Source organism: Rhipicephalus sanguineus, chromosome 2 (assembly GCF_013339695.2).
Source record: "Rhipicephalus sanguineus isolate Rsan-2018 chromosome 2, BIME_Rsan_1.4, whole genome shotgun sequence".
Classification (NCBI taxonomy): domain Eukaryota; kingdom Metazoa; phylum Arthropoda; class Arachnida; order Ixodida; family Ixodidae; genus Rhipicephalus; species Rhipicephalus sanguineus.
Window position 1 is genome coordinate 54566175 of NC_051177.1, and position 14253 is coordinate 54580427.

Consider the following 14253-nt stretch of genomic DNA (forward strand, 5'->3'; position numbering starts at 1 on the left):
GGCATCGATATAAGCGTTAAATTCGTAGATGCCTAATAATTTAGACTGTTTGCTTAGTTGTGTAGTACTAAGGACACTCAAGGATGCATGACAATATATATATGCATATTTATATTAGGCACCCTCAAAGACAAATGCAAGTACCAGAGCTCAGACGGACGTATTTTAATGTAACAGGAAGAAGAGAAATTTTTCCAAGTGGCTTGTATCTTGTTAGACACAGCCAGATTAATCCAACAGACAATCAAGCCAAGTGGACAAAAATCACCTTTTCCGCCCGTGGGATCCGAAGGTTGTGGGTTCGGATCCCGCAAACAGAAAGGGTGATTTTTTTGTTCACTTTAATTCATTTTCAATTTACGTCATAACTGCTACACTACAGCTAAGGACAACGATTAAATGCCCCTATGCTTTCGTTGACCCAGTTGTTTGTTGTGTGTATTTTAATTTGGAGAGATCGGATTTCAAGGACCCTTTTCATAGTATCCGGGGCAGGCGCAACCATTTAAGATTGAGTCACAGTCGGCGTAATAGGTGTTATTTCATCAAAAGCATGCGTGTATGTATACTGCAGGCATAACACGGCCACTCACGAGACTGGTGAGAAGGAAGTGGTAGTTTCGGCGCCCCATGAACGGGTCCCGCACGTGGCTGATGATGATATGGCGCGTGGTGTCGGCGCTGCAGTCTAGCACGACGTACTTTCGCGACTCGCGGTCGCGGTCCTCCAGACGTCGCAGAAAGCGGTGCACATCGGACGCGTTCTGCACGCGCTTGACAACCTTCACCTCCAGGTGGTACCGGTCCGTCGTCAGCTGGAACAGGTGCTGCAGTTTCAGCAGGCCTGCGATGTACAGAGAAATAAAATGTTTTCAAGCTATGTCCCAATACTTGGAAACAGAACTGCGAGCATCTCAACCATGAAAACTTCCCTTGCACTTTTTTTTTTTTGTAACATCTCGCAGAATAGTTTTTCGTTTAATACTTTTTCACAGAATGTATCACCATTCTTTCCTACATGACCAATTACTCCTTCTACCACAGCCGATATCTCGCTGCATCGATCATCATCGCAAAGAATAGGTATTCCCTTATGGAACACGAAAACTCATTAAATTTCGCCTCGTGCGTCAAAGGAGTGGAACGGACTTCCCGCTGACATTGTTACTAATAATGATAACCACATGTTCCGTGATGCATGAGCTAACATTTTATGATTCATTAGCTATCATTCTATCATTAAACTTATGTGACTTATTAGCGAACATTGTGTAACGCGACCTTCGTTTGTATGAATTAACTGTGCTGAATTCTTGTTCAATTAATTTTCTGTAATAATCCGCGCTCCTCTGTAATGTCATTTGGCCCTTGGGGGTAAAAATAAATAAATAAACAGCTGTAGTATGAAGGCATATTGACACTTGACAGAAGTAGACTTGAGCTGCAAGCTTACGATTATTTATTGTAAGGTCGCGTTGTGGGGTGCCTGATTTAAACAGAGGCATGACACGTCTTCCTATATAAGCAAAGTGTAGTTGCCTCGCCCATTGTAGACAAGTGAACGAATTGCAGCCAAAAGGCGAGCTGTCAACTTTGCTAGAACCCTCCCAAGTCTCCCTTCCAAGCACATATCGGAGCGAATGCTGCTTAAATGCAAGATAACTTAAGTGAACCGCTTTGGTTTGTTTGACAGTATCTTACTCTGGGGCAGAGATGCGTATTTCAGGAAAAGAATGAGCGGAGGCGTTCCTTGTAGAAAAATAGAGTATTTCATTGCAAGTGACACGTCAGCAACGGCTGCACCATATGAATCAGACTTCGTACCACTGGATACTGCTCAATTTGGTGTCAATTGGTTGTCGTTTATTATGTGATAGAAACCCTCGTTGCAGTGGAAGTGCGCCAACGTCGCCGCTATACCATGTCTCAATAAAAGCTACAGAACGGCGTGCAAGGCGAGCCGTAAACCAATAAAAAAATTGGTGCAGTTTCACAAAATGAGGTAGCGGCTTGCGGTTACGTTGTTTCTCGATTCACAGTGTTTTTCGGCAGAGAACGCCAAGAATATGTTGGTACATTTGACATTGAAGTGCTTTTTACCATTGGCGTATCAGTTTCGTTAATATTACCTGGGTAGGGGTTAGCTGAAATTCACACACTTACAAAATAATCCTGCCTAGGCTGTTTTTTGTAAATGCGGACCCGGTACCCTTACAACAGGAACAATGGAGAAGTAGGTAGCGTAACATTCTTCTGTGTTTTTTTTAGTAGGCAATGTTGAAGATGTATCTTTGCTAATTTGGCCAATATACAAGCCACTGACTAATACCGTAGGAGGGTAGCGAATTGGGCGAGTTGGAAAATGCTCATGATGGTTCGCGCAAACGCAACACAGACGAAAGAAGAAACGACGACACAAGCGCTAACTAACAACTAAAAAAAAAATAAAGAGTTGTTAGATAGCGCTTTTGTCATCGTTTCTTCTTCCTTCGTCTGTGTTGCGTTTGCGCTAACCATCATGACTAATACCAATGATTAAGGGGCCAAAATTAAAAGCTTTATTATTCTTTTTTTTTCGTCAGCGCCGTTCGTTGTCGACCAGCTATCTTCGCTACGACAATCTATCCAGCATTAGCATTGACTCAAATTTCCTCTCACGAAAAATTCTACCGCAAGAACGTTTTGCGAATACGCTCCTGGGAGTTTAGAAGGAGCGCCTTGCTAATTTTTTAAAGGTTGATGCTAGATACGGGCGCGAACTATGAAACATGCCTGCCTTACTTCTTGACAGCGAACGCCCGTAGTAAATCTCCACCCTAGTATATACTACCGCTGTTGAAACTCGTAGGAACGCCGCGAGGGGTCGGCGTACACGAAACCAGGAAGAGTAACGACCCACGAGGCTCGAGTCTGTCTTGCAAGGCTCTTCATCACTTGTTTCTTTCCCTCGGCCACGATTCCATTCAACCATTTCTCTCGGATTAGGGGCGCGTGTACGGCAAGAGTGATCAATCGTTCTCCCGTGCGTCCTAGTTCTTTTCGTTTTCTTTACGCAGACTTTCCAACGTACGCTATACTTCTCAGTCATATTTCTGACGTCTCCTCGGGCGCACAGTTGCCGAAAGAAGGCACCGGGTGCATAATGCAAATACTGTAGTTCTGTCACCTGTTTCGCCTGGCGCCGAGTTCGCAAAGCTTTTCTTTCGAAGGTGATCCGTGTTCTTGGAAGGCCGCCTTCGATATGGATATATGTCCGCCATCGAGAGGCTAAACTATTCCCTTACGAAATAATCTAGTATAAGACGTTTTTATGAATTCGGGCCCTGAGTCTCAGACGGCTGTACGGTTGCGAATCGTGGCAGTTATTGATTGCCACGTCCAAGACAGCGTGAAACCTTGGAACTTGAAATCAAGGAAATCAAGGAAACCTTGAAATCAAGGAAAGGCGATATTTGCTCGATGCCTTCACAATTGCTTCTTCTGTAACCGCAGGCATATTAAGATTGCTAAAAACATAATTTGAGGCAGTAAATGAGAAAGTTAAATTAATTAACTTTCTAATCAGTGGAGTTAGGCGGTTATGCCAAATGGGAGAATCGAAGGGCTGTCGACGCGACGAAAGCCTATGGTTTCCTGGAATGGGGAGACCACCCCAAAGATGATGCCTGAGTGAAAACAAAATAAAGTTGTTTATTCTCTCTCTCTCTCCTTCATGCGAACAACCAGTACGTTGCAGCTTTGAGATTTCGAAAAAGCGGCCTCTAGTAATGATTGCGTAGTAATGAAATTCACCCAAATTCCCCGTTGAAACCGAAATTGAAATGCGGAAGAGCGTTACTGCCATATTCTTCAGAGACGTCCAGAATGAGTGAGTGTCCTACACCTCTGTAATCGCTGTCTTGAACAGTGACGTCATTCTGGTCGTCTGCTTGTTGTCCTCATCGGTGCTTCAGTTTCGGTTTCGCCATTGAAATTGGCTGAATGTCATTACGTCACAGTAATTACTAGAGGCCGCTTTTTCTATATCTCAAAACTTCGATGGGTTCTTAGCGTGAAGAACTTCAATGCTCCCATTTGACATAATCGCCTAATTCTATTACTTAAAAGTTAATTAATTTAACTTTCTTAACCACATTCCCAAATGATGTCTTAAACCATCTTAAGATGCCTGTCGCTACAGGAAAAAAGCATTTGTGAAGGCGTCGAGCAAATATCGCGTTTCCCTGATTTTCGAGAATTTTGTACACATTTCTTGAAACACCCGGTATGTACTCTATATCGGGACAATGTGATAACATTAGTGCGCTCAGGGTTAGGTTCCTAAAGAATCCTTAAAGGTGGACAAAGTTAATCTGAAGTCCTAGACTATATACTGAGATCGCGTTTTTAAAACGCGAACCTCTCGAATTTATTGTAATTATTGGAATCACTTAAGTGCACCGTACCAATGGGGAGAACGTAATCTGAATACATTTCTTTCGACTTTAAACAACACCGAAACAGTGAGGTTCCAATAATACAACGTAGCCAGTGCTTTTTTTTTCGACAGTATCTGTGACAGCTCGACGCCCTTACTTTGCCTTGAAAGACCTTTTTCAATATTCACAAGACCTCGTACAGCATTCGAAAGTTCGCAAGTACACATTGCCATCGGCTAGACGGCTTTGCTAACGATACTTCCAGCGTTACAATTCGCTGAAAATTTATATTACGAACGATTGTGGTGTATGGGTGGCTTTTGCGAATACAAGGAGGCCCAGGTGTATTGCTAACTGATGAAGATAATTCTGTAGATTTCGCTGTAGCGCATGCATTTATCGAGGCTGCAGAAGGCAGGATGACGTTTTAAGCGATGCGGGAACCGTGAAACAACTTAAGAAGAAGAAGAAGAAGAAGAAGAAGAAGAAGAAGAAGAAGAAGTAGAAGTAGAAGTAGAAGTAGAAGTAGTAGTAGTAGTAGTAGTAGTAGTAGTAGTAGTGCAACAAGAACTGTTTAGGCATGGCGATGCGCATCATTCCTCCAGTAACGGTTTGCGTTCGCTATCCAGCAGGCAGGAAGAGAGACAAACGAACAAAAAGGAAAGCTTCTCCTGTCTGTCGCATCTTTCGCTTCGACCAGATCATTTATTCACGATGTAATCGTCCCTATAGCAAAAGTTGAGCCCGCCACGCTTTGTTTATGGTTCTATTCACTCCGGACCAACAAACTACAGCCTGCATTCTTTTACGACTGATCAATAAGAACGAGCAAAGAAGCGAAACACGGCTGGACGTTCCCCCCTTCTGGTTTTTGTTTATTTGTGCATCTGTGTGTTTTTTATTCTTTGTATATATGCATCGTCTGGCCGTTCCCAAAGCTCCTAGGCGCCGATTCCCACCCGTCCTTCTTTTTTTTTTTTTTGATGGTTTTAAAAAGAAAGCTGGCGTGCCGCTTGAATCGCGAACGTCTTTCGAGTTCATCGCTCGAGCGTCCATTCCCTCGCCGCGGCACTGTAGCGTGCTCCAAAAAGAAGTTTAACCAAGTGCAAAAAATAGCTAAAACCGAAAACGGTAAGCAGACTGATTGTAGAGCATACACGCATGCATACACGGATGCTATGGACTGAGAAACGACCGAGTATATAAAGATTTAAGTAGTCATGAGCTCTTGAAAGGAGGGTAAAATTCCGCGCGGCTGTGCATATGTACCATTAGATAGACTTTCGTTCTTTAAGCATTTGGAGCACAATGCAGAAAAACGCGGTTATGCGTAGTTGAAGAGACAGCAACAAAGCGGGTAAACGAGCACACGCACACACGTATGCACACACGCACCCCCCCCCCCCACACACACACACCTCCCCGGTAATCTAGTGGTTACGGTGCTTGACTGCTGAGTCGAAGTTCGCGGGATCGAATCCCGGCCGCGGCGGCCGTATTTAGATGGAGGCAAAATGCTAGAGGTCCTTATGCTTAGATTTAAGTGCATGTTAAAAAAGGCCCGCTGGTCGAAATTTCCGGAGCCCTCCACTACGGCGTCTCTCATAATCATGCCGTGGTTTTGGGACGTAGAACCTTAACAACAACAACAACAGCAACAAAGCACGCAGACAGATTGAGTACTGCCATGGAAATGACAGGCTCGGCGAAGAGTATAGTGTTTGGGTCTTTTCTATATCCTGTGCGCTCAATGGTGCTGCAGTCGCTTTCGTTATTTTTTTTATCCAAACGTTATTCTTCTCTATTTCACACGTGTAACCAGGAATGATGGTAAACGACTTAGAAAAGTGCTACGAGCGGGCGTAGACCCGAAGAAAGGGACAGGAGTGTATGAAAACTGCTCGTCGCACATACGAACACGCTCGCCGAGAATGGCTGCTGTCCCTGTACAAGGACCTTCGCCTGAAGCGGGAATTGAAACTGGCATGGAAAGGAAAACGTAACTCTATACTTACTGCTGCCGTTCGCATTTTGCTGTCGCGTGGTTTCTATCTCTCTCTCTCCCTGTATGTATTTTTCTCCTCGAATTTCTACCACGATCCGTATTTCGACGCGAACTAGTTTCTCGCATAGACTCGTACATTTTCTGGCTCGCTTTCGTTTCTTTCGTTGTCTCTTTTTTCTTTCTTTTCGGCGCCGACAGGTGCAGGTGCGATACTTCTTTTTATATATGTACGTGTTCTGGGAACTACAGAGCCGCAGATTGAAAGCGTAGTACTGCTTCCTTTTTGCGCTGTTTTCTTAAATTTCAGGGCAGAAAAATGCGACCCGCAGGTTGATGGAAGTTGTCAACTATAACAAACAGACAAAGAAGAGTCGAGATGAGAGAGAACGGAAAGAGATATAGCATTCAACGGTTTGAGGTAAACACGCCCAGGTGCCTATAAGCCGCCGTGGAATAGCAACGGGAGAGGAAGATATTGCGAAAGCCACGAGTCCGATAAAAGAAACGCAAGGCCAACAAACGAACGCGCTGAGTACACATGCTCCGCACTGTTAGAGACGTCGGCGAGAGAAGGTATCGATTTCCAAAGGAAGGCCGCCCACAAAGGTGCGTACGGTGGTAACATAGGAGCAAGGTATCCGAGGCAGCAGGGATGTAAAAACGACAAACACGAAGAGAGGGATAAAGGGAAAAGGGTTGGAGATTGAAGGAAGAGAAATGGAAACGTATGGAGGAGAAGGGGTTCAAAGAGAAACAGAACCCGTTATTCGACGGCGTATATCCGCGTGCTTGTTCGTAAAAAAGCATTGAGTTTACTGTTTGTTGAAGCAGGTATAATGGTGTTGGATGCGGGACCGAGCAAACATCTCCGCGTCTTGAAACCAAACCGACCGACAGTAACGCCGTAGGGTGAACTTTTTCTTTCTTTTTTCGAGAAGCAACGGAGAAACAAATGTTTGGCGATTGCAGGATGTGGGAGAAAGGATTTCAGAGAATAAATAATACAAAAGAAATTAATAAACAAAAAGCGCCACAATGGTTTGTGTAAACTTTTAAAACAATGACGGCGGGTTTCTGAGAAAGATAGCGAGGGCTGGTCTTTTGTCAACTAGCGTAGCGATGCTAAAGGAAATTCTGTATCCGCTTGCCTTCGGCATGAGAGACGAGGTACGGGCGCATCCGTGCTCTACAGGCTACGTCGTCTTTCGGGAGGAGTCTCCATTTTCAACGCTCTAGTGTTGGCTTCACAGGAAGATGAAGGGGTCCGTACAATGAATATCAAAACGCGTGACTGCGTTTTTTGTTTTCGTTTATTTATATATGAAAAAGAAAACATGGGAAGGTAGGCTACGTTAGAGCCGGCTATCCCTCATCATGATAGTAGTATTGAAGAAATACACAAACACAAGGAAATTAGGAATGCCTATTTCAACCTCTTCTTTACTTCATCCCTTTGCCCCTTCTGTATCGGCATTTCAATTCTTTTAGATCTCGGAGGTTTGCTGCTTTGCTTCTTCGTGTCATCCCAATGACAATAGATGTCTGTTCTTCACAATATCTTGGGCAATATGCGTGTTCTTGATAGGTGTAATGCCCCTGACGTACTCTGTCGCGTCTCCTCTCTTCTCCCTGCTAATTCTTTAGTGCTGGAGACTGTGTCACAGCAAGGGCGATGCTCTTTCTGAAGTTTCCGAACACCGCTGTTCCTACTAAGCGAGCGTTTGCAAGTATCGAACACGAGACCGAGTTAGAACATGCGGCTTGACATGAAGCGCCGAACGAAGCGTGGTAATTAAAATGTATGCAGTTGCACTCATCGTGAAAGCTGTAGGAAGAAGTGCGGAACAGTGATTCACCTGTCCTTAGCGATGCTCGCGTTCAAGGGCAAGCGCGCGCTGGCGCTCCAAACGTGCAAGCCTGCTCAGCGTCCACGGCCGCCTTTAATTGGGATGCAGTGGCGCACTCTCCCCGTCCTCCTTTTCCTCCTCGTCACCTTCACCCTCATCACTCCTCACTTCCCTTCTCCACCCAATTGCTATACTATACTATACACGGCTATGCTATGCTCTAACCTTCCCTTCTTCTCACCCTCACATCTCTCTTCCTTACCATCACTTCCCTTTCACACCCCAATGCTGTACTGAACTACAAAACGTCTACGCTATGCTCCACCCTACCCCTCGACCTTTCCCCCTCGGCACCCTCGCATCACTCCTCCTCACTTTACATCCCCTTCTCATCCCTTGCTATACTATACTACACATCGCTATGCAATAGTATGCTGGCGATGCTATTCTTTACCTTATCGCCTCCTCATTCCTATCCTCCTCAACCTCACATCACTCCTCACGCTAGCTTTCCATTACCGCTTTCCTGCTATACTATACATGACCATGTCTGTGCTATACATGGTTTTATTGCGTGACTCCATACATGGCCATGCTATGCTTTACCCTCTCTCCTCCTTCTTTCCCTCGTCCTCACCCTACCTTCCCCTTCCCGCACCCTTACTATACCATACTATACATCGCTATGCTATGCATGATTTTACCTGTGTGACGCCATACATGGCTATCAGTGGCGTAGGCAAAAATTTCTTTGAAGAGGAGGGGGGGGGGGTGGGGGGGGGGAAGGCACGTCCTTGATCTGAAGTAGGGGCCGGGCAGGCGGCTGTCATTTTATGCTCTGTGTCTCATGGCAGAAAAAAAATTCGGGGAGGGGGGGGGGGGGGGGCACTTGCCTGGTGTGCCACCCCTTGGCTACGCCGCTGATGGCTATGCTATGCTACCTCCCTGGCTCCTTTCCATCCTAGTCGCCCTAACATCACTACACCTCCCCCTAACTTCCCTTTCCCGCCCCCTTTCTGTGCATGGCTATGCTATAAATGGTTTTGCCTGAGTAACGGCAAGCGACGACACGAGATGACTGCATACGATGACAGCATAGGACAGCCCGGGCCCCTAAAGTGCTCCGTACTAAAGACGCAACTTCTTACTAATGTTTGCAAGGCGGTATCGTGCCACGCTAACCGCGGAAGCATTCTCTCATCCTCTTCTTTTCATGATACGGTCCTCCTGAGATTCACTTTTGCACCGTAACAACATTTTTTCGAAAAGAGAATTCGCTCAGCGTAAACTGATATTGGCGCTTCACCACCGCTCGCAAGTGCAACTGAAATCAGAGATAGATAGATAGATAGATAGGTAGAGCGAATTTATTACAAGGCAGAGAGGTCGGCCTGAGCTTGAGCGCTCTAGCCTAAAATCAGAGCACACACTACAAAAACATCCGAGGTCATCCTACACTCGCACAATCAATCAATCAATCAATCAATCAATCAATCAATCAATCAATCAATCAATCAATCAATCAATCAATCAATCAATCAATCAATCAATCAATCAATCAATCAATCAATCAATCAATCAATCAATCAATCAGCAGAACGCGACACCCGCGTTGTACCGAGTGGTGTGCGTACTACACGAACACACAGTTTTCTGTGGCAATGTAAATATTGGAGGCGTTGGAGGCATATGCTGTATTGGAGGCACAATGGAGGCGTTTCCTTAGAAAGTAAGAACTTGATTAATTTCCAAGAATTAGGTCTGTAAACGGGGTAATTGGATTTAGTTCATGATGGTTCATAATGAGCAACAGTTTCTGAGGGCGTATGTGTGTTTGTGGGTGTGTTTATAGACCTCCCGCAATATATGGGACGGCGAATTGAGGCGGAACGGAAAATACCTGACCTTCAGCTTTTCTATGCAGCTTATCACAATTTTGAGTATCGCTTCATGAATGAGCCGTGCTCACGACACGCTTGTTTGACAACGTACATAAAATATACTACGTGTTGTACATTTCACCAACTGAAAAATAAACGCGTTCATTTCCGGTCTGGCAGATTCATAAGAAACTCGACCGGAAGTATTTTTTGGGTTACTCACTGTGGTGACGGCATTCGTGAAACTGTCCATAAGAAAAAAGAGTTAGAAAAAGGGCAAGCAGCCTTGTTCGGCTGTCATTCGCAAGATGCATGTGCGCAGCGTTTCGGGAGCCCGAGCAGGCTGCATAGAAATCTTCGTGCTTCGAAACGCAGCTACGACAATCACCGTTATGACGGAGAGGCTTCTTCCGAAAGGAAGCGCGCGCTAGCCCCGCTTCTACGGTTTGAAACGATGCGGAACAGAGGAGCATTTGCGGGTGGTCATCTTTGCGGCCGCTGTTTTATCGTGAAGTCACTTCTGTTTCTAAGTTGTTCGAAGTCGTTGAAGCTTAGCAGAACTGTTTTCGCGCGAAACCGTGAAAGACACAAAATTCGACGACCACATCCATGTTTCAGTATTGTCCTTCTGTTTGCTTTGCTGACGCCATACACCGCTTCGTCTCAAGGGGCTTTCTTTCTTTCTTTCTTTCTTTCTTTCTTTCTTTCTTTCTTTCTTTCTTTCTTTCTTTCTTTCTTTCTTTCTTTCTTTCTTTCTTTCTTTCTTTCTTTCTTTCTTTCTTTCTTTCTTTCTTTCTTTCTTTCTTTCTTTCTTTCTTTCTTTCTTTCTTTCTTTGTCAGTACTATCTAACGACTTCGTGCTTCGCCAGCCTCGCCGTTTACCGAGTTTCCCGTATGGTCCCACTGGCGGCGATAGAAGCGCCGTGGCGTGGCTATAAAAGACAACGACTCAATTGCATCTGGCGACTTGGGACTTGCTGGCTTGCAGTTGTGCCTTTACTTCTCCCCGTGATGTCGGCAAGATTCCACAGTAACTTTCCGCGCTGTTACGCCAGCGAATACTGCGCACTGGCGGCTTCTTTAAGTTTTAACTGAAGTCCAAGTGCGCGAGAATACGTTTCCACAGTTTTCCGGGCTCTTTGATCTTATCGCGCCCCCAGGGAGGAGTCTGCAGAATCTTGCGCTTCGGCTTGGAAAGATATGGCCTGCCATTGCAGTTGGAGCTGTGTTGCTCTGGTGCACTAGGATGTCGTGTTCTTTTCGTCACAACATGTTTAAAGTTTAACTGAGTAAACTTGATGTGATTTCGTAGATAGGGAAGAAAAACGAAAGTGCCCCCCCCCCCCCTTTTTTTTTATGGAGAGGCCTCTGTATGGCAAGGATACTGCACGAAATTGGTGGAAAGAACGGCGTCGCGGTGGGAGAACTAAGAATATGAATTAAGCCTGAATAACCAAAAGGTGTGTGCAAAGGAGCTCGCCTAATGTACCATGCAGAGATAACACATAGTAACCTGACTGAATCGGATGGTTAGTTGGGAGGCAGAGATAGTTAGCAGTGCTATTATCTCTCTCCTTTTGCTTTGATTATAGTCGAGATAATTTTATATGCTTCCGTTCTTATCACGCAGCACGTTAACTAGCACAACGCTGTGCCAACAACCGAGCGGTTGTGTCCGAAGTATGATAAACAGGACGAAGAAATAAATAGAAATAAATGGTTCGTTAGTAAATATGATCTCAGATAAGGTATGCCGAAAAATTCGAACTGTATGGGCTAAACAACGGCAGGTGTGTGGCTTAGGTTTGGCTCATCTTTAATTTGCTGCAGCAGCATCCCTCCAGTCCAGTTTATGCCGGTCGTAAAAAGGAAGCGTAAACGGGAGATGCTGTATGTGCTTGTTGACTTTAGAACCGTGCAGTGTGGCGGGTGTTATGCAACTGGTAATGTTGTTACATTCGTGTTTGGGAACTGGTACATAAAGAATATGGGCTTGCGTGTTATTACTAACAAAATGTGTGGGACAGGGTAGTGCGAAGGGCAAGCAACTAAGTTGGAAAAGGCAGAGAAATAGAAAGAACACCAAGCTATCTCGATAGCTAGCTAGCTAGGTACTCATAGATAGATAGATAGATAGATAGATAGATAGATAGATAGATAGATAGATAGATAGATAGATAGATAGATAGATAGATAGATAGATAGATAGATAGATAGATAGATAGATAGATAGATAGATAGATAGATAGATAGATAGATAGATAGATAGATAGATAGATAGATAGATAGATAGATAGATAGATAGATAGATAGATAGATAGATAGATAGATAGATAGATAGATAGATAGATAGATAGATAGATAGATAGATAGATAGATAGCACGCCCAAGCAGCTGGTATGCTGCTTCAGGCAATTTCAAGTAACAAATTGATAATGTAATATTAAGAATAGGTCACTAAGGATGAAATAGCGCTGGATGAGCGACTTTCGAAAGAACATAAAAGTGCTGGAGATGGCTTTATTTCTGTCATGTATTTCTTGCCGAGGTTAATCCAACATAAGAGTGTCTACAAAATAACTAATTTTCCCAAGTAGAAGGTATATGTTTCTGCGGAACCCACGTGTCCTTGTCATTCCTTCTTCTACGGCTCCCTTCCTCAACAGAGTTGGTAAAACCTAGAAGTTTTCGATAAGCAATGCGTGAGTTCTTCGACAGCCCTGCACCATTTTCGATGCGACTAAATGTGCGACTGCTCGGACGAAGAGAATGGACTTTGTTGCGTGGGTATTCCGAACGAACGCGAAAGGGTTGAAAAACAACTAGACACCGAAAGGAAGACGTAATCAAAAGAAGGACAAGAATGAACAGATTGAAGAGAGGTGTAAAAGGAAAGAAGTGTTCAACGGGCGCCGAGTAAGAGAGCCGTCTGGTGCACAAGAACGAAGGAGAAGCAGTGAAGGTGAACGGGGTTTGCTCAAGGACCGATGGGGGCTTAGCTGAAGGAGAAAAGGGTCTTTGAGTGATTGCGCGAATGGAAGCGTCAGCGCTAATCTAAGGAAGGAGCGATCAGGGCTTAAGTAACGAACTCGGTGTACTAGCGGGCTATTTACACGGCGGGAGCAACGGACTGCGCGAAAGTAAAAAGAAAGTAGGGCTAAGCAAACCGACTGCGGAGGGGAGCGGTCGATAGAAGAGGAAGAGAAATAACAAGACACGAATTATTTTGAATTCGAATGTTTTTCTTTTTTTTGGGGGGTGGGGGGTGGGGTGGGGGTGAGTCTGACGGCGAATCCACTAAGCGTAAGTTGCCGAGTTTCTGGAAGCAAGTGCAGACCCAGAAAGGAGTTTGTAAGACTGCTGACCCACGTGATAAAGAATACTAACGAAAAATTGCAAGATACCAGCGGTTGTGATCGGTGTATTTAGGTGATAAGGTTTTGCAGAGTACGTGCTTTACACAACTATAAATTGTCGTATTTCACTCTGTGAGCATTGTACGTGTGTGTATGTGTGTGTGTGTGCATGTATATACTGGGTGCCTCAGCTAACACTAGCCGTAGCTTAAACATATGCTGACGCACTCTATGACGACGCGACCAAATGCATATTGTCACCTCTCGCATGGAGTAGGTCACACTGTTTTTTATGCTCTGCTTAATTGCTAAATTGGACAAGATTAATTAACCCACCTTTGAAGCAATGAAGCGGAGAAAAAATTTATATGAGAAAGTTGTAGACCGGTTTGAAAAACGTCCGATTAGACACTTTCTAACTTTCTGTCTGTAAAGTAATGGCGTTTTTCTGCTTACTACAGATGCCCGCGAAATACAGAAATATACCACGTGACATGCCCACTTGCGCGCCGTGATTGCAGTTCCCCCTAACGTTCCGCGTATAAATGATATGCTGCCCTCGCGGCGGTTCATGACAGCGACAAGCAGACGCGGTGGTTATCGCTTGCGCTGCCGCAAGCAACAGGTGCGTCATCGCATAGCCGCCATCATCGTCGATGCCCTGTCGCCTTTCAAGAGGCAGCACACCCGACCATAGCGCGCATAGGCGCGCAAGCGGGCATATCACGTGATATTCTTTTCTGTCGC

At 44.9% G+C, this 14253-nt stretch overlaps 1 protein-coding gene across 2 annotated transcripts in view; it reads right to left on the reverse strand.

Moving 5' to 3' along the window:
- LOC119382975 (glutamate receptor 1) overlaps nt 1-14253 on the reverse strand; it is a 219479-nt gene that overhangs the window by 56154 nt on the left and 149072 nt on the right. For both annotated transcript variants that reach the window (XM_037650916.2, XM_037650917.2), the window contains exon 5: nt 594-844. In XM_037650916.2, the coding sequence (XP_037506844.1) occupies nt 594-844 (251 nt within the window). The remainder of the gene's footprint in view (nt 1-593; nt 845-14253) is intronic.